Below are 24,918 nucleotides of genomic sequence, written 5' to 3'. Positions count from 1 at the left end.
CTGTGAAGACATTAACATTTTTAAAAGAACACTGCTAATCACATAGATCAGTCACACCTTCTTAATCATAACAAGGGAGAGAATATAGTTTGATAGTGAAAATTTGAAGTAGTTAAAGCAAAAAAAAAAAGAATGACTATTTTAGAACATAAAATAGTATAAATACCTGGTAAAATTAGGTAAATTAATTAAAATATTTAGCTCAAACTGGTTCTATAGTGGGGCGCCTGGGTGGCTCAGTTGGTTAAGCGACTGCCTTCGGCTCAGGTCATGATCCTGGAGTCCCTGGATTGAGTCCCGCATCGGGCTCCCTGCTCGGCAGGGGGTCTGCTTCTCCCTCTGACCCTCCCCCCTCATGTGCTCTCTCTCATTCTCTCTCTAATAAATAAATAAAATCTTAAAAAAAAAAAAACTGGTTCTATAGTACATAACTGGACTCAGAATTTGAAGACATTCTTAATTTGTTGAGCTCTTTTTTTTTTTTTTTAACGTAGGCTCCACACCCAGCATGGAGTCCAGCGCAGGGCTTGAACTCATGACCCTGAGATCAAGACCTGAGCTGAGATCAAGAGTTGGATGCTTAACCGACAGAGCCACCCAGGCGCCCCTATTGAGCTTTTGATTTTAAAAAGTCATCCTGGGGTTCCTGTGTGGCTCAGTAGTTAAGCGTCTGCCTTCGGCTCGGGTTGTGATCCCAGGGTCCTGGGATCGAGCCCCACATCGGGCTCCCTGCTCAGCGGGAAGCCTGCTTCTCCTCTCCCACTCCCCCTGCTTGTGTCCCCTCTCTCTGTCAAGTAAATAAATAAAATCTTTTTAAATAAATAAATAAAATAAAATAAAATAAAATAAAAAGTCATCCTAATCTTGAGTTGAACTCTTCTTATATTCCCATAAGATTGAGAAAATTCACAGAGAATACTCATTTTTCAAGTTTTCACTTGGTTAGGATCATGTATACTATGTGCAAAATATTTCTGTTTTACTCTCTACACTGAAGAGACGGTTTGACTAATGAAACACCGGCCTAATAATATGGTAGACAAACACACTTTAATAAGGATGAAAAATTCATCATGTCTGTGAGTGCTTCAGGTGACTGATGATATTATTAGGCACCTAATCACTCAGATACTTTAAATTTTCAAGGATAATGTCTTCTGATCTACTAGGGAAGTATAAATAGAAGCATACATCTTGGATGAAGCTTAGTCCCTGGCTACATAAGAAAGAATAAGGAAAGAAAAGAAAATTGCACCGATCATTAATTTCTTTCTAGGACCCCTGTCTCCCTACCTTAAAGTTTATAAGGAAGTGGGCTTTTCATTTAACATCACATAAAATGAAAACAAATATTTTAATATTTATTTATTTTAATAGCCATCACTGCACCTGGGAAACACACTACACTTTTATATAATCATAACAATTAATCACAGCTTAAAAAAATTGGTGCATTATTTTGCTAATTATTTTTCTTTTGTGAGACTTTAGCAGAAGGCCCAGAAATAGAAAAAACTATGGGGTAATCAGAAGTTAAGTTATAATGCCAAGCTACACTTGGTTGAAAAGGTTTGATTAGGTATAAATGAATGCATAAGGCCCCCAACTGCTTTTCTCTCTTTTTATGCTTTGTGGCGTGGACCCAATGTCTTCTGTTTACTGCTCTACTACCACTAAAGATATGATTTGAGTATCATTAGCATAGGCTGGTGGTTACTTCATCTATAACTTACCTTCAAAATATAAGAAGAATGAAATATCCATCTAATTATTATGATATACATGGAGGTAAACTTGTTATTTTATAAAATTAAATAATATGCCTTTTTAACAATAATAAGATCTTAATCAGCTTATTAACCCTAAGGACATCAGGTATGACTCCATCACATAAATACTGACAGACCATAGTCATAGATACAATTAGTTTGAACTGACAAACAGATTCTCAAGTATTAACTGCTGCAAGGTCCTTACCAGGCCTACCCTAATCACCACCAGAAGAGCTTTCATTTGTCTCCAACCTGCAATGATGACATAGAAGGTGACGTAACTGGTCTTTCTGTACACTGAGTATGAAATTATTATATTCTGGTCACATATATTCACTAGCTCAAAGACAAAGACAGAACTCAAATTTCTAGAATTCTGAGGGCACCTGTGGTTTTGTTTTTGAGTAAATGTCTTTACACAGATTAACTCAGAAACCTTAAATTTCTTGTGCCATGGGTCTATGGAAAACACAGTAATTTTAAAACACTGATGGACATAAATAATACTTTAAGATGTAGGAACAAAAGTAATGTGATATGAAAATATCTATGAGTTCTACTGGTGACAAATCAGTTACTGCAAATACTCTTAGGAATTGTCACATGTTTCCTAACTGATGGAAATGCTAAATCCGTTAGAGATTAGCGAAAATTAAGATGTAACATGTTTCCCATCCAAGTTCCAAACCCTCTGAGTTCTGTCCATTTACGCCTTAGTAGTTAAGAGTCCCTATATTAACAACTCATTTAACCCAAAGACAATTACAGATGAGGACTCTGAGGTATGATGAGTTTCGTACTGCATTACAGCAAAATAAGTGAATTAAGTACGCATGCACCCCCAGTCCCGTAAGTACTGGGACCCTCACCTTGATGGGGGGTTTCCGAGTGATGTGGGAGACAAGGAAGTTCATGGCAATGTCCTCACAGTTGATGTATTCATCCACCATATCTCGGATGGCCTGGGGCATCACATAAGAATACAGGTAGGCATAATACTGTCAGGGGTAGAAAAAGAATCACATACTCTGTTAGAGGTCACAGTTCTTTGGCTTTCAGCCAAAATATACATGGATCTAGGGGCTGTTAGGAAGCGGAGGGGTGAGGAGGAGGTTGGGTGTGACGATCATTAGAGGAATCACCACTCCCTTTATTTAGGGAGTTGGGGCCAGGGATGCTAAACATCCTACAAGGCAGATCTTCTGCAATAAATAATTAACCCACCCGAATTGCCATTATCATCCCCCTTTTGAGGTCCATGGCACCTCAGTGATTTTACAATATGAAGATTTATCAAATTAGGTCAGACAGTGGTTCAGATGAACAGCATTCTATCTGTGACAATGGCAATAAGGGATAAGTGAGGGGAAAGCCTGGTTACAGAGCCATAAAAATCCAATCCCTCAGTTCCTCCGCTTATGGATTCTAGAATCTGATCACTTCTTAACCACTGCCACTGGCTACTCCCTGCTCCAAACCACCATCATCTTTTGCCTGATTATTCATATAGTCTCCTAAACAGTTTCCCTGCTCCCATATTTTCTTCCCTCCAGTCCATTCTATGCACAGCAGAGTGACCATGTTCAAACACAAGTGCAACTAACTGAACATGTCACTCCAAACCTCAGCGGTTTTTCATCTCACTCAGAGTAAAGGCCTATGTTCTTAAAATGTCCTGAAAGGCCCACAAAATGGTGTGCTAAAGCTGGCTCACATCTGCTAATGAATGTCAACTGCTAAATTTTCAGGAATTTTATGAGACTATTTAGGAATTCTGTGAACTTGTTACGAAAAATAGCCATTATTAAAAATATAATTACATAAACTTAAAATTAAATAAGCTATATTAAAAACCAATAAGTAGCTAAAGCACATCACTTAATTAATTAGCTTCATTTTACTATTGTTTATTACATTTTACTATTATCTTGAAGTTATTTATGTCTATCATATCTGTATGGTAAAAATACTATAGAACTGCCCATCCCTTTCCAACTCCAAGTTCAGTGACTCATATCTATAACTTGAAATCAGCCATGCTAAAAATATTTATACCACAGAAATGGACAAATGCTATAAACAAGGCACATGTCAACTATGATGTGTTGCAATGTTGCTGATGAATGAATAGGTGAGGTGCCTAATAAAACTGATTTAAATCTATTTTATTACCTTAAATAGTTAGAATCTATGTAATGAAATACTGATCATAAAATTTTTTGTACCACACAGTGGTTTGCTGGTTATCTTGTGACAAAGTACTTAAAGGCTGGTGAACTTAAAAGATGAATTATACATTTTTCTTTTATAAAAAGGCAGATGATTGAAATCTGTTGACCCTTTAAATGGCCAGTGGCTGTCATTAGTATGCTAATGAGAATATATTTACTGAACACAATCCATATCCTCAACAAGGGAAAGGAGACATAACCAGAAGAAAGAACTGCCTTTTTAGAAAAATGGAGAAAGCATTATGAAAACAAACGTTTAGAAGTATTTCCACCATTTTGTGATTATGACTGATGCCATAAATCAATAAACACTTTCATATCTGCACATTTTAAAACATATAAAAACTTTGTAACCTGTTTAAAAATATTTTAAATGAAGTTTCAATGGATTTAGAACCTACTCTAAGAAAAAGTAACACTTTCTCGTTAGTTTGCTAAAAAAAAATTAAATGGCATTACAGAAGATGAAAATTCTAGTCCAATTTGAACACAATTTAGTAGATGAGTATCATGACTTAATAAGCACAGCAATATGGTATTTCTTACAGGGACAGTGACTAAAACCAAGTATCAAAAACATGTTTAATTTAGAAATAGAGCTCTGACTTCCATAGCACAGTATCAATTCAGGATTTTAAAAAATAATATACTGAATCTAATATAACACTGAATGTTAACTGGAATTAAAACAAAAAGTTAAGGGGCGCCTGGGTGGTGTGGTCGGTTAAGCATCTGACTCTTGGTTTCGGCTCAGGCTGTGACCTCAGGGTCATGAGATTGAGCCCCACGTTGGGTTCCATGTTGGGTGGGGAGCAATGGGGGACTAAATAAACATTTCTGTAAATCATAGGCTTGAGGGCTGCTACCTTTGTTCTAGATTTTCAAATAGAAAATAAAAACTCCAAGGTTTACTAAGTAAATTATTTATTACTTGAAAATGACGGGATCTCACTACTGTAACTTTTAAACTTCAGAATTTGGGAACAGGCAGACTTTTCAGAAGACAAGTAAATTCTCAAGGTATGAATAGACAATGCTGAAATTGGTGGTTCTTTCTTGGATGACCAGTGTGAAAATAAAGGACTACTAGTTAGGTATGGTTTCTCAGCCAGATACTTTCCCCATCCCAACCAAAGCCCACCCACATTTGGAAAATAAGCATGAGGGTGAGCTTCAAGAATGGGACAAGCATATCAGCATCACACATTAAGTTGTAAAAAGAAAAAAAAAAAAAAAGCTGAAGATGTAATGATTTCTTAGCCTGATTCAAAATATCCCTAGTAAGATGACTTTCAAAATTCTGTTTGCAGTGGGTCGAAAGATGCCACCATCTGAAATTTGAAATATGTAAGGGACAAAGCCTGGAGAAAGTTGGGATGTCAGTTTGAGGTACCAGGGGGACATACGGCGGGCGGCGGAGCGGGGCGGGGGGGTGGTCCTGAAAACAATTAGGTATATAAGTACAGGCATCAGGGAACAGCCAAGACAGGAATATAGACACAGAAATTACCAGCCTGTAGGTGCTCAGCCCCAAGACCTTGAGCTATGAGAGAACATCTAGGGAAGACCAAAGTAAGAAGAGCACTAGATACAGAAGTTAGAAGGCTGAGATACTTCAACATTTATGGGGCAAACAGTATGGTGGATGGGTCTTCCATGAGAGCAATGAAGTTGCCCAGAATGAGAGCGGGCATGGAGGGGAGATCAAGAGGACGGGCCATGTGCCAAGGTCTTTGATGACCAGGAAAAAATGGCTAGGAGGTTGCTAGATGGAAGCAACAAGACAGATGCTGTGAGCCTCAAATGAGATTTTATATGATAGCTGAGAACTGTCTGGAAGTGTCATCAGTAAGCAATAAAAATGGTTCTTTATAACCTTCCCTGCTCCAAAGTACGTATCTGGGGAAATGAGTGGACTCAATCACTGTCCCTGGAAGAAATACAGGAACAAGGTAAAGGGGAAGCACTGTCCTCAGAAAAAAGTCGGGTTTTAATCAGGTCAAGAGATAGAGGAGGCATTCTGTGAAGTGGCGGGGGGGTTGGGGTGCAGGCAACTTGACCACCTCAGAAGAGGGCTTCTTCAGAGCCCAGAAGAAGTACTTGGGAGGGAAGGTATAGAGCAACACTATCTAAGATATGTGAGTCACAACTGTCACTTTAAATTCTCTAGTAGCCACATTTTAAAAAAAGATTTAATTAATTTGTGAGAGAGACAGAGAGCACGAGCAGGGCAGAGGGAGATGGACAAGCAGACCTCCCACTGAGTGCAGAGCCCCAACACAGGGCTCGATCCCAGAACCCTGAGATCATGGCCTGAGCCGAAGTCAGAAGCTTAACTGACTAAGCCACCCAGATATCCCTAGTGGCCACATTTTTAAAAAGAGAAAGAGTAAAATTGATTAGAATATATTTTATTTAACCCAGTGTATCCAAAATAATTGCATTTTAACATATCAAAATCTGGTATGCACTTTACACTTACAGCTCATTTCAATATTGGCCAGTCAGTCGCATTTCAAGTATTCAATAGCCATGTGTGGCCAGTGGCTACTTTATAGAACAGAAAACGTACAGAGGAAAGATGAGTCAGGAGCAAAAAAAGCTTAGCATTAACAATACAGGAGAGAAGTAATGACTGGAGGGATTTGCAATTTAGATATCCAGTAAGACCTGGGATGTGTGCCATGGTGAAAGCTCTAAGGAATAAACAAAACTTGCATTACCACAACAGAGGCTCATGGTGGAGCTTGAGATAGTAGTGGGTTAACCTGAGTCAAAAGAGAACCAACCTTCTTTCTGCTGGGCAGGCCATGTCTGGGACAACAATGGTAAAACAACAGTATTTTAGTCCAAAGCTCTCAATTTTATAGGCGAGCCAATGCCCAGAAAGAACAAACTAATTTTCCTAATAGCCTACATGCAACTATGCAGGGAGCCTTCTCACCCTGACATTTTATCCCAGAGTTTATTCTTGAATACAGTCTTTAAAAACTGAAATAACTTACATGTCTAGCATACAAGGGACATATAAGAAACATTAGGAGGGCTAACTTTAGGGCAGCATTTCACTACCACACAAAGGCTCAACTCTTAACCAAGTTCACACCAATCTTACCAAGCTTTTTCTTACCTTGTGAAAGAAGGCAGCACCTGTCAGCACCATGGACAGCTCACAGGAGTAGTTGGAATTGTAGAGCCAGGACTGATGAGGGATGTCCCACGCATGGTAACGGCCAGGGAAACCCACAATGCGATCCCGTGCTTCTCTCCACACCCTCAGAAAACACAAGTATATGCACACACCTGAGTACAAAGCTCTAAGATTATCAGAAACACTTAAAATTATTTCTCTGTCTTGCATGCTCTGGCCCTTGAGCTAATAATAATCATTTTTCCTCTCAAAAAAAAATTTTTTTTTAAAGATTTTATTTATTTCTTTGACAGAGGGAGAGACACAGCGAGAGAGGGAACACAAGCAGGGTGAGTGGGAGAGGGAGAAGTAGGCTTCCCGCTGAGCAGGGAGTCCAATGCAGGGCTTGATCCCAGGACCCTGGGCTCGTGACCTGAGCCGAAAGCAGACGCTTAATGACTGAACCATCTAGGCACCCCCTCTTAAAAATTTTTAAAATAACAAAATTAGTCACAGGCTAAACAGGATAAGAACAAGCAAACAGTGCTATATGTAGCTTCTTTAATAAGCACCTGCTTATTGCTCTTCTAACTTCTGGCTGCCAGCACTTCTCCAGCTTTTACAGAAAGAACAAGCTGGAATAACATGGGAAGGAAATAACTGAAGTTAAGAGTTTCCAAAACGGGGTACGTACACCATCAAAAGAAGTGATCTTAGGACCATACAAATGAAAGATTCATAAATGCAAGAAATAATAAATTGAGGGGTGCCTGGGTGGCTCAGTAGATTAAGCATCTGCCTTTGGCTCAGTCATGATCTCAGGGTCTTGGGATTGAGTCCCGCATCGGGATCCCTGCTCAAAGGGGAGCCTGCTTGTCCCTCTCCCCCTGCCCTGCCTCCAGCGCGTGCACTCTCTCTCTCAAATAAATAAAATCTTTAAAAAATAATAAACTGAGGCAAGATGGCAGAGGAGTAGGAGACCTAAATTTCATCTGGTCCCAGGAATTCAGCTGGATAGGAATCAAACCATTCTGAACACCTACGAACTCAACAGGAGATAGAAGAAAAGAATAGCAGCAACTCTCTGAACAGAAAAGCAACCACTTTCTGGAAGGTAGGACGTGCTGAGAAGTGAATCCAAGGCGATATTCGGGAGGATAGACGGCGGGGGAGGGGGCCTCCGTCAGCTGCTACTGGCAAGTGCTAGAGCAGCGGAGCACAAAATCGGAACTTTTAGAAGTCGGCTCCGCTGAGGGACGTCATTCCAGTGGCTAAGCAGGGGGTGGAACCCTCGCTGGGACAGTGTGGTCTCAGGACCCTCGGGGTCACAGAAAGACCGGGGGTGCCTGAGTGTGGCAGAGCACCCAGGTATCGGAGCAGGGAAGCCGGCTGCGGAGACCGAGTCGAGGAGCAGGCTCGCAGCTCAGGGTTGCCATAAACCGTGGCCCGCGGCACAGTCGGGCCACTGCTCCTATAGCAGGTACCCAACAAGCAGCAGATCCAGGGAGATTCCCCTTCCTCCCCTGGGAGGAGTGGTGTGGGAGCGCACCGCAGGCATCTGCTGGGTTTGGAGACTCCACGTGGGGTCGTGTGCCAGAGATAGAAACGCTCGGTCACAGGCCAGGTGAGCACAGAGTGCGGCCAGAGACCAGGGAGATGGGGAGTGATGACTGCTTTTCTCTGGGGGCGCACTGAGGAGCGGGGCCCCGAGTTCTCGGCTCCTCCGGGGCGGAGATTGGGAGGCTGCCATTTTCAATCTCGTCCTCCAAAGCTGTACGGAAAGCTTGCAGGGAACAAAAGCTACGGAGAGCAAACCTGAGCAGATTACTTAGACCGGACTGGCAATTATGCCTCTGGCAAAGATATTTGGGAACCATGGCAACAGGCCCCTCCCCCAGAAGATCAGCAAGAACAGCCAGCCAAGACCAAGTTTACCGATCAATGAGAACGGCAGAACTCCAACGTTAGGGGAATACTGCACAGAGAATTCATGGCTTTTTTACCATGATTCTTTAGTCCTTCAAAGTTAATTTTTTTTTTTGAATTTTTCTTTTTCCCTTTTTCAACCAACATCTTACTGATCCCTTTTTTAAAAAATCTTTTTTATTTTTCATTTTTAGAGTCATATTCTAACCCTTCATAGTAGTTACCCTTATTTTTGGTAAGTTGTTCTCTTTAAAATTTGGGGATACAGTTTCTTCTAACAGACCAAAATATACCCTAATCTCTAGTATATGGCTTTGTTCTAGTCTCCTGCCTGATCACATTCTCTCCCCCCGCCTTTTTTTTTTAAATCCTTTCTTTTTTCAACCAACTTATCAATTCCTTTTATAAAATCTTTTATAATTTTCATCTTTACAATCATATTCCATCCCTTCATCGTATTTACCCTTATTTTTCTACATATATAAGTTTTTTTTCTTTAAAATTTTGGGAGGCACTTTCTTCTAACACACCAAAATATGCCCCAAATCTAGTGTGTGGCACTGATCTATGCACCAGCCTGATCATATTTGATCATATTCTGTTTTTTTGTTGTTTGCTTGTTTATCTTTTTCTTTTTTTCTTTTTTCTTTCTTTCCCTTTCTTTTCCCCCGGTTTCAGGTCTCTTCGGATTTGTTTAGTGTGTATTTTTCTGGGGTCGTTGTTACCCTGTTAGCATTTTGTTCTCTCATTCATCTATTCTCCTCTGGACAAAATGACAAGACAGAAAAAATCACCTCAAAAAAAAGAAAAAGAGGCAGTACCAACTGCCAGGGACCTAATCAATACGGATATTAGTAAGATGTCAGAAGTAGAGTTCAGAATGATGATTTTAAAGATACTAGTTGGGATTGAAAAAAGTGCCATTAGAGAAACCCTTTCTGGAGACATAAAAGAACTAAAATCTAACCAAGTCGAAATTAAAAAGGCTATTAAATGGAGGCTCTAACTGCTAGGATAAATGAGGCAGAAGAGAGAATCAGTGATATAGGACCAAATGATGGAGAATAAAGAAGCTGAGAAAAAGAGAGATAAACAACTACTGGATCATAAGGGCAGATTTCGAGAGATAAGTGATACCACAAGACAAAACAATATTAGAATAATTGGGATCCCAGAAGAAGAAAGAGAGAGAGGGGCAGAAGGTATACTGGAGCAAATTATAGCAGAGAACTTCCCTAATTTGGGGAAGGAAACAGGCATCAAAATCCAGGAAGCACAGGGGCGCCTGGGTGGCTCAGATAGTTAAGCGTCTGCCTTCGGCTCAGGTCATGATCCCAGGGTCCTGGGATCGAACCCCGCATCAGGCTCCCTGCTCAAGTGGGGAGCCTGCTTCTCCCTCTCCCTCTGCCATTCTCTCCACTTGTGCTCTCTGGCTCTATCTCTCTGTCAAATAAATAAATAAAATCTTAAAAAAAAAAAAAAAATCCAGGAAGCACAGAGAACCCCTCTCAAAATCAATAAAAATAGGTCAACACCCCGACATCTCATAGTAAAACTTACGAGTCTCAGAGACAGAGAAAATCCTGAAAGCAGCTTGGGACAAGAGATATGTAACCTACAATGGTAGAAACATTAGATTGGCAACAGACCTATCCACAGAGACCTGGCAGGCCAGAAAGGACTGGCAGGATATATTCAGAGCACTAAATGAGAAAAATATGCAGCCAAGAATACTATATCCAGCTAGGCTGTCATTGAAAATAGAAGGAGAGATAAAAAGCTTCCAGGACAAACAAAAACTAAAGGAATTTGCAAACACAAAACCAGCCCTACAAGAAATATTGAAAGGGGTCCTCTAAGCAGAGAGCCTAAAAGTAACACAGACCACAAAGAAAGACAGACAATATACAGTAACAGTCACCTTACAGGCAATACAATGGCACTAAATTCATATCTTTCAATAGTTATCCTGAATGTAAATGGGCTAAATGCCCCAATCAAAAGACACGGGGTATCAGATTGGATAAAAAAACAAGACCCATCGATATGCTGTCTGCAAGAGACTCATCTTAGACCCAAAGACACCCTCAGATTGAAAGTGAGGGGGTGGAAAACGATTTACCATGCTAATGGACACCAAAAGAAAGCTGGAGTGGCAATCCTTATATCAGACAAATTAGATTTTAAACCAAAGACTGTAATAAGAGACGAGGAAGGACACTATATCCTACTTAAAGAGTCTATCCAACAAGATCTAACAATTGTAAATATCTATGCCCCTAACGTGGGAGCAGCCAATTTTATAAGGCAATTAATAACAAAAGCAAAGAAACACATCGACAACAATACAATAATAGTGGGGGACTTTAACAACCCCCTCACTGAAATGGACAGATCATCTAAGCAAAAGATCAACAAGGAAATAAAGACTTTAAATGACACACTGGACCAAATGGACTTCACAGATATATTCAGAACATTCCATCCCAAAGCAACAAGATACACATTCTTCTAGCGCCCACGGAACATTCTCCAGAATAGATCACATCCTAGGTCACAAATCAGGTCTCAACCGGTACCAAAAGATTGGGATCATTCCCTGCCTATTTTCAGACCACAATGCTTTGAAACTAGAATTCAATCACAAGAGGAAAGTCGGAAAGAACTCAAATACATGGAGGCTAAAGAGCATCCTACTAAAGAATGAATGGGTCAACCAGGAAATTAAAGAAGAATTTTAAAAAATCATGGAAACAAATGAAAATGAAAACACAACTGTTCAAAGTCTTTGGGATGCAGCAAAGGCAGTCCTAAGAGGAAAGTATATAGCAATACAAGCCTTTCTCAAGAAACAAGAAAGGTCTCAAACATACAACCAAACACTACCCCTAAAGGAGCTGAAGAAAGAACAGCAAATAAAGCCTAAACCCAGCAGGAGAAGACAAATAATAAAGATCAGAACAGAAATCAATGAAATAGAAACTAAAAGAACAGTAGAACAGATCAACGAAACTAGGAGCTGGTTCTTTGAAAGAATTAACAAGATTGATAAACCCCTGGCCAGACTTATTAAAAAGAAAAGAGAAAGGACCCAAATAAATAAAATCATGAATGAAAGAGGAGAGACCACAACCAACATCAAAGAAATACAATTATAAGAACATATTATGAGCAACTATATGCCAGCAAATTAGATAACCTGGAAGAAATGGATGCATTCCTAGAGATGTATCAACTACCAAAACTGAACCAGGAAGAAACAGAAAACCTGAAGAGACCTATAACAACTAAGGAAATTGAAGCAGTCATCAAAAATCTCCCAACAAACAAAAGCCCAGGGCCAGATGGCTTCCCAGGGGAATTCTATCAAACATTTAAAGAAGAATTAATATGTATTCTTCTGAAACTGTTCCAAAAAACAGAAAGGGAAGGAAAACTTCCAAACTAGTTTTAGGAGGCCACTATTACCTTGATCCCAAAACCAGACAAAGACCCCATCAAAAAGGAGAATTACAGACCAATATCCCTGATGAACATGGATGCAAAAATTCTCACCAAGATACTAGCCAATAGGATCCAACAGTACATTAAAAGGATTATTCACCACGACCAAGTAGGATTTATGCCTGAGCTGCAAGGTTGGTTCAACATCCGCAAATCAATCAATGTGATACATTAATAAAAGAAAGAACAAGGACCATATGATCCTCTCAATACATGCAGAAAAAGCCTCTGACAAAGTACAGCAGCCTTTCTTGATCAAAACTCTTCAGAGTATAGGGATAGAGGGTACATACCTCAATATCATAAAAGCCATCCATGAAAAACCCACAGCGAATATCATTCTCAATGGGGAAAAACAGAGCTTTCCCCCTAAGGTCAGGAACACGGCAAGGATGTCCACTATCACCACTGCTATTCAACAAAGCATTAGAAGTCCTCGCCACAGCAATCAGACAACAAAAAGAAATCAAAGGCATCCAAGTCGGCAAAGAAAAAGTCAAACTCTCACTCTTTGCAGATGATATGATACTTTATGTGGAAAACCCCAAAGACTCCACCCCAAAACTGCTAGAACTCATACAGGAATTCAGTAAAGTGGCAGGATATAAAATCAATGCACAGAAATCAGTGGCATTCCCATACACCAACAACAAGACAGAAGAAAGAGAAATTAAGGAGTTGATCCCATTTACAACTGCACTCAAAACCATAAGATACCTAGGAATAAATCTAACCAAAGAGGCAAAGAATCTGTACTCAGAAAACTATAAAATACTCATGAAAGATATTGAGGAAGACACAAAGAAATGGAAAAATGTTCCATGCTCATGGATTGGAAGAACAAATATTGTGAAGATGTCAACACTACCTAGAGCAATCTACACATTCAATGCAATCCCCATCAAAATACCATCCACTTTTTTCAAAGAAATGGAACAAATAATCCTAAAATTTGTATGGAACCAGAAAAGACCCCAAATAGCCAGAGGAATGTTGAAAAAGAAAAGCAAAGCCGGCGGCATCACAATTCCGGACTTCAAGCTTTATTACAAAGCTGTCATCGTCAAGACAGTATGGTACTGGAACAAAAACAGACACATAGATCAATGGAACAGAATAGAGAGCCCAGAAATGGACCCTCAACTCTATGGTCAACTCATCTTTGACAAAGCAGGAAAGAATGTCCAATGGAACAAAGACAGTCTCTTCAACAAATGGTGTTGGGAAAATTGGATAGCCACATGCAGAAGAATGAAACTGGACCATTTCCTTACACCACACACAAAAATAGACTCCAAATGGTTGAAAGACCTCAATGTGAGACAGGAGTCCATCCAAATCCTAAAGGAGAACACAGGCAGCAACCTCTTTGACCTCAGCCGAAGCAACTTCTTCCTAGAAACATCGCCAAAGGCAAGGGAAGCAAGGGCAAAAATGAACTATTGGGACTTCATCAAGATAAAAAGCTTTTGCAAAGCAAAGGAAACAGTCAACAAAACCAAAAGACAACCGACAGAATGGGAGAAGATATTTGCAAATGACATATCAGGTAAAAGGCTAGTATCCAAAATCTATTAAGAACTTATTAAACTCGGGCGCCTGGGTGGCTCAGTTGGTTAAGCGACTGCCTTCGGCTCAGGTCATGATCCTGGAGTCCCGGGATCGAGTCCCGCATCGGGCTCCCTGCTCAGCGGGGGGTCTGCTTCTCCCTCTGATCCTCTTCCCTCTCGTGCTGTCTCTCATTCTCTCTCTCGAATAAATAAATAAAATCTTTAAAAAAAAAAAAAAAGAATTTATTAAACTCAACACCCAAAGAACAAATGATCTAGTCAAGAAATGGGCAGAAGACATGAACAGACATTTTTCCAAAGAAGACATCCAAATGGCCAACAGACACATGAAAAAGTGCTCAACACCGCTTGGCATTAGGGAAATCCAAATCAAAACCTCAGTGAGATACCACCTCACACCAGTCAGAATGGCTAAAATTAACAAGTCAGGAAACGACAGATGTTGGTGGGATGCGGAGAAAGGGGAACCCTCCTACACTGTTGGTGGGAATGCAAACTGGTGCAGCCACTCTGGAAAACAGTATGGAGGTTCCTCAAAAAGTTGAAAATAGAGCTACCCTATGACCCAGCAATTGCACTACTGGGTATTTACCCCAAAGATACAAATGTAGGGATCCAAAGGGGTACATGCACCCCGATGTTTATAGCAGCAATGTCCACAATAGCCAAACTATGGAAAGAGCCTAGATGTCCATCAACAGATGAATGGATAAAGAAGATGTGGTATATACATACAATGGAATATTATGCAGCCATGAAAAGGAATGAAATCTTGCCATTTGCAATGACGTGGATGGAACTAGAGGGTATTATGTTGAGCGAAATAAGTCAATCAGAGAAAGACATGTATCATATGACCTCACTGATATGACGAATTCTTAATCTCAGGAAACAAACTGAGGGTTGCTGGAGTGGTGGGGGTGGGAGGGATGGGGTGGCTGGGTGATAGACATTGGGGAGGGTATGTGCAGTGGTGAGTGCTGTGAATTGTGTAAGACTGTTGAATCACAGACCTGTACTCTGAAACAAATAATACATTATATGTTAAAAAAAATAGAAAAGATAGCAGGAAGGGAAAAATGAAGGGGGGGAAATCGGAGAGGGAGATAAACCACGAGAGACTATGGAGTCTGAGAAACAAACTGAGGGTTCTAGAGGGGAGGAGGGTGGGGGGATGGGTTAGCCTGGTGATGGGTATTAAAGAGGGCACGTTCTGCATGGAGCACTGGATGTTATACACAATGAATCATGGAACACTACATCAAAAACTAATGATGTAATGTATGGTGATTAACATAACATAATAAAAAAATAATAATAAACTGAAAATTCAGTATATTTCTAGGATAAACTTTTATATCATCTCCAAACTTATAGATAATGTAGAACAAATAAAATCAGTTCCCCAATTTCACAGGCTAAAATCAGAAAGCTGAAAGCACTTATGCGCTACAGAATCCTATAGCTGTGTAGAAGGGCTTCAGGAGTCCTGTAAACAATGAACCACTACATCCCCACTCCGCCTAACCCCCAAACAAGATTTAAACTGCTTGAGAAACTCTCTCATCATTTACATGGAACTTCAACTCCTAAAATACAAAAGATCTCATTCCAAAAGAGTTCCTCTCCTATTAAGTTTGAAAGCAATTAATCTAGTCCGATAGATGAGAAACCGCAACTTCTATCACAATATAACAGTCTTCTAGATGAGCCTTCTGCCATCTCCTACCCAAGTCCTACACCTCAGTCCTAATTTATTTCCTAAAAATGGCTCCAAATTACTAACCTAAAAAGCTGTAAGATGTTTTCATGATATATTTGAATGTAAGAACTGCTAATAAATACCACTGGGACATCCAAATGTTATTATCAATATTCCTAAAAATACTGATCTTTTCAAATGCCTATTGCTCCTACTAGTACTACCCATAAAGCAGAATAGGAAACTGAATATTTCAATCATCTGATTTGGTTGATTTAAATAAATATAATGTAATAAATTCTTAATAAGGCAGAATCTCACTGGCTACAAACATGATATCAAAAGATAACATATCTAATTTGTTAAGGGCTATCAAATCATGATACAGTCAACTGGGTGTTAATTATTTATTAAATAATAAGGGAAAAAGTCCATATGGAAGCAATGGTATAAGATAAACTCAGATAAAGGCTTAACTAAATTCCTGGGACAGCACATCAGTAGTTTTAGATAGTATGGTCTCAGTGGATATTTGAAAGTTAGGCATTTTAAAAGACTGAATATAGGGACACCTTAGTGGCTCAGTTGGTTAAGGGTCTGACTCTTGATTTTGGCTCAGGTCATGATCTCAGGGTTGTGAGATCTAGGTGAATCCAGCTCCACCCTCAGCAGGAGTCTGCTTCTCTTCCTCTCCCTCTGTCCCTCCCCTGCTCCTGTGCCTGGGCTCTAAAATAAATAAATCTTTAAAATAAATAAATAAAATATCAAATATAAATAATGCTACCAATTTATATAAAAATGTTGCCCATAATCAGTTCCTTAATATTATACTCAAACTTGCACTGCACTAAATGTTTTTAACATATGTGCCGTATTATAGGTCAGGCTTTGGTATACTTTACCTTTAATGAATTGTTCTTTAAATGTGTTAATATTTTAATTACCAACACACTGTATTTTTTTTTTAAAGATTTATTTATTCACTTTAGAGAGACAGCACAGGGAGGGGCTGAGGGACAGGGAGAGAGAAACTCCAGCAGACTCCTGGCTCAGAACTAACCTAGGGCTCAATCCCAACAACCCTGAGATCATGACCTGAGGAGAAATCAAGAGTCCGATGCTCAGCCAACTGCACCAACCAGGGGCCCCCCAACACACTATAACAGGAAAAAAGTTTCAAAGGTAATTTTATAGCTCAAACTTCAAAATAAAAATACTATCATCTTGGAAATAAGTGCATCAATTCAACCTTTTTGTGGTATGAACTTCGGCACATCATTTACCACACATCATTTCCATATTAGTACAGTCAGTTCAATAAAAACAAAAAACTGTTAACAGTTCAAATACTACATATTTTAAATAAAGACATATTTTTAAGTATGCAAGATCAAAACAATTTTTAATGAGTTACCTGAATGAAGCAAAAGATGTTACTGTTCATTTTTTTTTAAGATTTTATTTATTTAGTTGAGAGAGAGAGAGAGAATGAGCACGAGTTGGGTGAGGGGCAAAAGGAGAAGCAGATTCCCCACTGAGCAGGGAGTGAGGGGCAGAGGGAGAAGCAGACTCCCCACTGAGCAGGGAGCCCGAGTTAATTTTTTTTTAAAAGATTTATTTATTTGAGAGAGAGAGAGAGAGAGGGAGAGTTCGTGCAAGTGGAGGGGGGAAGGAGAGGGGGAGGAGCAGAGGGAGAGGGACAAGCAGACTCCCAGCTGAGCACAGAGCCTGATGCAGGGCTCTATCCCATCACCCTGGGATCATGACCTAAGCTGAAATCAAGAGTTGGACGCTTAACTAACTTAGCCACCCATGAGCCCCATTACTGTTAATTTTTAAGTGAAAGCTGATTTTATGATCTTCGAAACTTAGGCAAAACAGTTTTGAATAAAGATCAGTAAATATTTAAGATATTAGAGTATATTAAAGTACATTTACATTTAATGTAAAGTATTACATTTAATGTACATTTAGTACATTAAAGTCCATATTAAACTAATGTTTTCAAGATTCACTCATACAGTAACTCATATCAGTACTTCACTCCTTTTTATTGCTAAATAGTATTCCATTGGGGGCGACTGGGTGGCTCAGTTGGTTAAGCGACTGCCTTCGGCTCAGGTCATGATCCTGGAGTCCCTAGATCGAGTCCCGCATCGGGCTCCCTGCTCGGCAGGGAGCCTGCTTCTGCCTCTGACCCTCCCCCCTCTCATGTGCTCTCTCTCTCTCATTCTCTCTGTCTCAAATAAATAAATAAATAAAAAATAGTATTCCATTGTATGGATATATCACCTTTTTTAAAAATCCATTCATTAGTTGATGGATGTTTGGGTTATTCACACTTCTTTTGTTATTTTTTAACAACTGATTTTTGTGTGGCAAAATACATGTAACATAAATTTACCATTTTAATCATGTTTACGTGCACAGCTCAATGGCATTAAATATATTCACACCATACAACCATCACCTCCATCCAACTCCAGAAGTTTTTCATCTTCCCAACCTGAAACTCTGTGCCTATTAAACACTAAACTCCTGGGGTGCCTGGGTGGCTCAGTCGGTTAAGTCTCTGAGTTCAGCTCAGGTCACGATCCCAGTGGGATCGAGCCCCCAATCACATCGGGCTTCCTGCTCAGCAGGGAATCTGCCTCTCCCTCTCTCTCTCTGCCCCTCCCCTTCCTTTGCGCGCGCACGCACGCTCTCTCTCTCTCTCTCTCTCTCCAATAAATAAAATCTTTAAAAAAAAATAACAACAACAACAACACTTAAGTCCCCATTCCTGCCTTCCTCCAGTCCCTGGCAACCACCATTCGACTATCTGTCGCTGTGAATCTGCCGTAAGTAGAATCATATGAATCATATGATATTTATCCTTCTGTGTTGCTTGTACTTGTTGACTATTATAAATAATGCTGCTATGAACATTTATGTACTGCTTTTGTATGGGCGTACATTTCAATTCTCTTGGGTCCCCTTTGTTTTACCTGCCCATTAAGAACTTATCTGCCTCTTTCTTTGTTACATAAGTTGAAGTTAGCCAAACCCATATTATCTTTTGCCTGAGGAGGTAGTTCTTGTTATACCTGCCTTTTCCTTTTGAACCTAGGTCTGTTCCACTCCCATTAGGGTGAAATAAGCAAACTGGAGAGATAAGAAAAAGCTTTTAGATCAAAGGATGCCCAAACAAACGAGAAGAGTCAGGGTGATGAAAGGTTAGGTAGTACAGCCAGAAATAATTCTCCAGTTCCATACCAGAGGCTAAACCACAAATTCCCAATGATTGTTAAGAAAGTTTTACAACTCAGTAATAAAAAGACAATCTAAATAACAATGGGCAAAGGATCTGAAAAGACATTTCTTCAAAGAAGATACACAAATGGTTCCTAGGCACATGAAAAGATACTCAACTTCATTAGTCATTAGGGAAATGCAAATCAAAACCGTACTGAGGGGCGCCTGGGTGGCTCAGTCATTAAGCATCTGCCTTCGGCTGAGGTCATCATCCCAGGGTCCTGGGATCAAGCTCCGCATTGGGCTCCCTGCTCCGCGGGAAGCCTGCTTTGCTTCTCCCTCTCCCACTCCCCCTGCTTGTGTTCCCTCTCACTATGTCTCTCTCTGTCAAATAAATAAATAAAATCTTAAAAAAAAAACCAAAACATTGAAATAGCATTTCACACACAGTAGGATGGCTATAAATAAAAAACAAAAATAGCAAGTACTGTCAAGGACATGGAGAAATTAGAACCCTTATATACTGCTGATGGCAATATAAAATGGTGCAACCTCTGTAGAAAACAATATAGCAGTTCCTCAAAATGTTAGAGTTACTGTATGATTCAGTGATTCCACTCCAACATATATATCCAAGAGAAAGGAAATACAAATGCATACAAACGCTTGTACATGAATTTTCATAGCAGCCTTATTCAATAACCAAGAAGTGGAAATGACCCAAATGTCCATCAACAGATAAAAGGACGAACAACATGTGTATATCTATACAGAATTAAGTATCGACGCATGCTATGAGATGGATGAACATTTTAAACACTAGGTTAAGTGAGAGGACCGTTACAAAACAGCACATATTATATGGTACCATTTATAGACAATGTCCACAAAAAGCAAATTTATAGAGGCACAGGTAGATTAATGGTTGCCTAGGGCTTAGAGCAGTTGGAGGGAATGGGAAGTGACCAGTTATGGGTACACAGGATTTCTTTTGACGGTAACGAAGATTTCTAAAAAGATATGGTGATGGTTGCATAACTCTGTAAATACACTTAAAACCACTGAATGATACACTCAAATGACTGAATTGTATGACATGTGAATTGTATTTAATAAATGTTACCAAAACTGAATTGTGAGAAAACGATCACAAACTTGGATGTCACAGTAAATGTCAAATTGCTTCAAAAGTCTCTAAGGCCTACCCTCAATTTTTGTACTTACCTCACTGTGGATAGATAAACTGCCCATGGCCTGCATACTAGTCCATAATACACTGTGAATAACCCTGATCTGCTCCATTCTCTTACCTGTAATGCTCCCTCAACTGGGGTATCTAAGCCCCAGTAGAACTACTAAGAGTCAAAAAACAATATAGTTAGTGTAGTGGGTGACTCCACGTTCTGGAGTCAGACAAACCTGCACTTGAATTCCAGCTCTGCCACTTACTTTCTAGCGTCATGGTTTGGTTCTCCTGGATCTCAATTTAGTCCCATGTAAAATGGAGATGAGTACAACTTACATCATCAAATTTTAGGAGTATTACTGAGATAAACCACACAAAGTGCTCAGCCAGTCTCCGGCACACAGTATGGGTTCAACAAATGTCATGCACTGTCATCCTCAGAACCACCTCCTCCATCTCCTCCCCCTCTTTTTCCTCTTGGATCTTTGCATCCAACCCCAGCTTTCCCTAAGTCTTTCAAGCCCCAGGACTCTGGCACTGTTCCATTGCCCCAACACATAGCAACATGTTGCTTCTGCCTGACTGGGAGCTATTCCCCATTCCTGTAAACACAAAAACCTCACATTTCCTTCAGGAAACTACCCCTTTCCTCCACTCAGTCCCTGTGGTTTGTGGTACGAAGATGATGTACTTGCAGCTCCAGGGCCAGGCAGATAACCCTGGTCCAGCCAATCACAGAATCCATCTCTCTGGCCTCAGAGGAAGAGCCTTTGCGAAATCGAAGGCAACAAAAAGGAAAGCAAAACCTCGAGATGAAGAGAAAATGGAGTTCTCCGACATCACCTAAGACCCAAAATCCAGCTATGTCCTAACTCAGCCCTTACTACCTCTGAGGATTTGTGTTACTATCAGCCAAGAAATTCATTTTGCTGCCTAATCCAAGTCTGAGTTGGTTTTCTGTCACTTGCAAACAAAAGTGTTTCTTGTCTGAAAGTCAGCTGCTCACCGAAACCCAAACATGATTTCATCGTGGCGGAGGTGAGCATCATCATCAATAGACAGGATGGCCTCTGTCTCAATTTCATTCCAGGGCAAGAATCGATTGTTCAAACTGTTCTTCTCAGTACGGACCACCTGTAAGGAGGAAGTAAAAACACTAATGATCAATGCTGCATTACAGAATGCAAAACCAAAACTGCCTTTAGGTCAAAGGAGACTGTAGCTAAATTTACTAAATAATCTTGCCCCGTTGCCTACGGTTTATAAAACCTAGCATATGCCTTTCAGGAATAGGAACTGCCTTATAATTCAGCAAATGTATAAGGAGTTCACATTTTAAGCTTTAGTCATTTGCTAACTAATTTTCTTGTGAAACAAGCTAAAGCTGAGGATTATTTTACATAAGTGATAAACAGTCTCAGGAAATCAAAAATAACTTTCCCAAGAGAACACAAGGTGGCAGAGTAGAACTGAGATTATAATTCCCAGCTCAAATCCCCAGGCTTGCTCATAAATTTTTAAAATTTATGTGTTTTAAACCCAACTCAGAAATCCCCTGAGTCTGTGTCATTTCTGATGCCTAATTTTAAGATTAAAAAAAAAAAAAAAAAAAAAAAAAGGAGAGCCCACCCAGGAGAGGTTACCTCACCTTTGCAATTCCCACCTGTAGCACTGACTACACATACAAAAACTTTTTCTTGCAAGGGGTACCTAATTCAGAAAAATTAACTGCTGTGTCCACAGCAAATCCCTATTCAAAGAATCTCTATCCAAAGTGACCCATATATGCAAAGCAGTATTTTCTTCATAAAACAAAGATTAGTGCCCAAACAGAACTATATTATAAAAAAAAATTTTTTTATTTAGACTTCACCTTAGATAAGTACAGTTTACTACAACATAGGTAGTAGCTTTGTTAATCACCTTGCCCAATACTCAAATGAGGATGACCATACTCAATACTTTAATAGCTCATTTTATTTTTATGGTATCTATATCTAATTTATCCAACTAATGAGGAACTATCATTTTATTCTCAAAAAAACAAAAACAAAGAGAACTTCCTGAAGAATCATCTTTTTAGAAAGACTGGAAGGGTCACCTTACTTTCAACAGAAACTTTTACTTGTACTGAGAATAAGCTCTACCTAGCTTGATGAATGGAATTACATGCACAGCCTAAAAGTTTATGAATGTTTTCAAAGGTACTCCTATGATCTCACAAATATGGTCTCTTTCAGCTTAAAACACTTTTTCTCCTATTCTTCTAACAAAATTATTCTCTCCCTAGAGACCCAGCTCTCACGCCTCCTGTCACTTCCTCCGTCTTCAAAATTAATCATTTCTGTGTTAGATCAAATCATTCTAAGACACTTAGAATCCAATTAGTTCAGAGCTAAAAGGGCCTTGGAGGTCATAAGGTCCAACTCTCCCCTGTACACAGACGACAAGTGGCAGAGTTGAGGCTCTAACTCCAAAGCAGTCTTCTTCTGCTAAACTTACATTAAATTTAGAGCTGTCATCAAACCAAAGCCCTATGGAAAATGCATTATTAATTGTGTACCATCAAGAAAGAAAAATGCTGCCAAATAAGAAAGCACGTGAAATAGTTTATCACTTAGAATGCTTACTTTATTAAAGAGCTTCTTAAGACTGCCTTAGCCCCAGAGGAGTTCCTCGCAAGGCAAGAGAAGAAAGGATCTCTAATAGATTTGCTACTACAGAGAACAGATGTCAGAGCCAAGTGATAGACACAGAAATCCACCTTGCCCTGAAGCATGTTTGGCCAGTATAAAAAAAATCCCTGGGCTTAAAGCCTTGTCTCCCAAGCTCAGATTCAGCAGTTACAGAACAAAGCACTGAGGTCTGGGTCGGGGAAAAGAGCAAGGAGGGGGAGATGATCAAGTACTCACCATAGAAGCTGCTGGGCTCCATCCCCAAGGAGCAGGAAAGTGGCCGGAAGTAGAAGCCAAATGCCAACCTCAGCAACCATAAAATGCCATCTATCTTAAGATGCACCCAATTTTAGGGATGTTAAAATGTTAATAATGCCCACCTTACAATCAATGGACTATGGCATCTGTTTGCTCAACCACACCCAACAAACTACCCTTGGTCCTTCATTTTACTTTCCTAAGATGCCAGCATTCACTTAATATAGAACTGCAATTCTGCCAGTTCAGGTGAACAAAGCTCCCCCCTCAACTCTAGCAATGAATACACATAGCTTAAAATGAAGAAGAAATAACTGAAAAATCCATTTCTTGAATATTCAATTGTAGATCATCAGTTTTGCAGGTTAGACACCAGGAGGATTATCTACAGCAAAATTAGTAATCCAGGAACATACCACAGAGCTTTAGTACTCAAAGTGTGAGCCAAAGACCAGCAACAGGGGCCTCTCTGTCCTCCCTAGGACTCTCTTAGAAATCCAGGCCTACCCCAAACCTACCAAGTCAGAACCTGCAAAATCCCCCAGTGATTCCTATTTTGAGAGGGTTGGTAGAGGAAAAAGCAAGGCTTTGGAGCCACTCAGAAAAGCCTGAGTTTAAATTCCAACTCTACCACTTACTTGTGCAAAGGTAAGGAAGCAACCTCTCTGCTAAATGAATATAGCAAGCACCATGTTGTGTGCAGAAATGGAACTTGTTTATCAGCCAAACTTGATAATCTTATAAACAACCTAACTCACTTTAAAAACAAGAAGCAACAGGCGCCTGGGTGGCTCAGTCGTTAAGTGTCTGCCTTCGGCTCAGGCCATGATCCCAGGGTCCTGGGATCGAGTCCCACATCGGGCTCCCTGCTCGGCAGGAAGTCTGCTTCTCCCTCTCCCACTCCCCCTGCTTGTGTTCCTGCTCTCGCTATCTCTTTCTCTGTCAAATAAATAAATAAAAATCTTTAAAAAAAAAAAAAACACAAGAAGCAACAACAAAAACTAAAATAGTCGTGATCTGATGCCTATGGCATATCCAAAATTTTTATCCAATTTACAAAGTAAATCAAATCAAGAGGACCTGCTTGTTCATTGGAAGACTGAGAACTGAAAATCTAATACCAAATGTGTTTTAGCATAGATTTCACATCCATTTTTTTTTAGCAAGGTTATTAAAGTCCATTAAGAACAACTACTATGGGGGCACCTGGGTGGCTCAGATGGTTAAGCGTCTGTCTTTGGCTCAGGTCATGATCCCAGAGTCCTGGGATCGAGCCCCGCGTCCAGCTCCCTAATCAACAGGGAGCCTGCTTCTCCCTCTCCCTCTGCCTCTCCCTGCGCTGGTGCACTCTCTCTCAAATAAATCTTAAAAAAACAACAACAACAACAACTATTGTGGATTCCAGAAATACAGTACACATACTACCTCTGCTCATCCTGGCACAACTCCTCTGGGCTGAATGGAAGCAAGATTTTCAGGATAAGGGAACTGATGCAATAGCCATCAGAATAAAAGAAATAATTTAAGAATTATTTAAGAATTATAATCAGAGAAACACAACATCATGAATTGCAGCAGCTTATTTCTGGTTAGCTCACAAACAACTGTGGTTAATAAGTCTGCTTTCACAATTTACAGCAGGGATTCTCAACTCTGAGTGATTCTGCCCACCAAGAAACATTTAAAACAGTATCTATGGACATTTGTGGTTGTCACTACTGGTGGTGGA

At 39.9% G+C, this 24,918-nt stretch overlaps 1 protein-coding gene across 6 annotated transcripts in view; it reads right to left on the bottom strand.

The window, feature by feature from the left end:
- The window catches only part of EXTL3 (exostosin like glycosyltransferase 3), a 155,622-nt gene that overhangs the window by 9,678 nt on the left and 121,026 nt on the right, over positions 1-24,918 (bottom strand). For all 6 annotated transcript variants that reach the window (XM_035022637.1, XM_035022635.1, XM_035022636.1 and 3 more), the window contains 3 exons: positions 21,263-21,390; positions 7,134-7,278; positions 2,642-2,770 (listed from right to left, as the gene is read on the bottom strand). In XM_035022637.1, coding sequence (XP_034878528.1) covers positions 2,642-2,770; positions 7,134-7,278; positions 21,263-21,390 — 402 coding nt within the window. The remainder of the gene's footprint in view (positions 1-2,641; positions 2,771-7,133; positions 7,279-21,262; positions 21,391-24,918) is intronic.

The sequence above is a fragment of the Mirounga leonina genome, unplaced genomic scaffold (genome assembly GCF_011800145.1).
Source record: "Mirounga leonina isolate KUSES-001 unplaced genomic scaffold, KU_Mleo_1.0 Mir_176, whole genome shotgun sequence".
Classification (NCBI taxonomy): Eukaryota; Metazoa; Chordata; class Mammalia; order Carnivora; family Phocidae; genus Mirounga; species Mirounga leonina.
The sequence above is the reverse complement of the archived record's forward strand: the minus strand, read 5'-3'. Positions and strand labels throughout refer to the sequence as shown.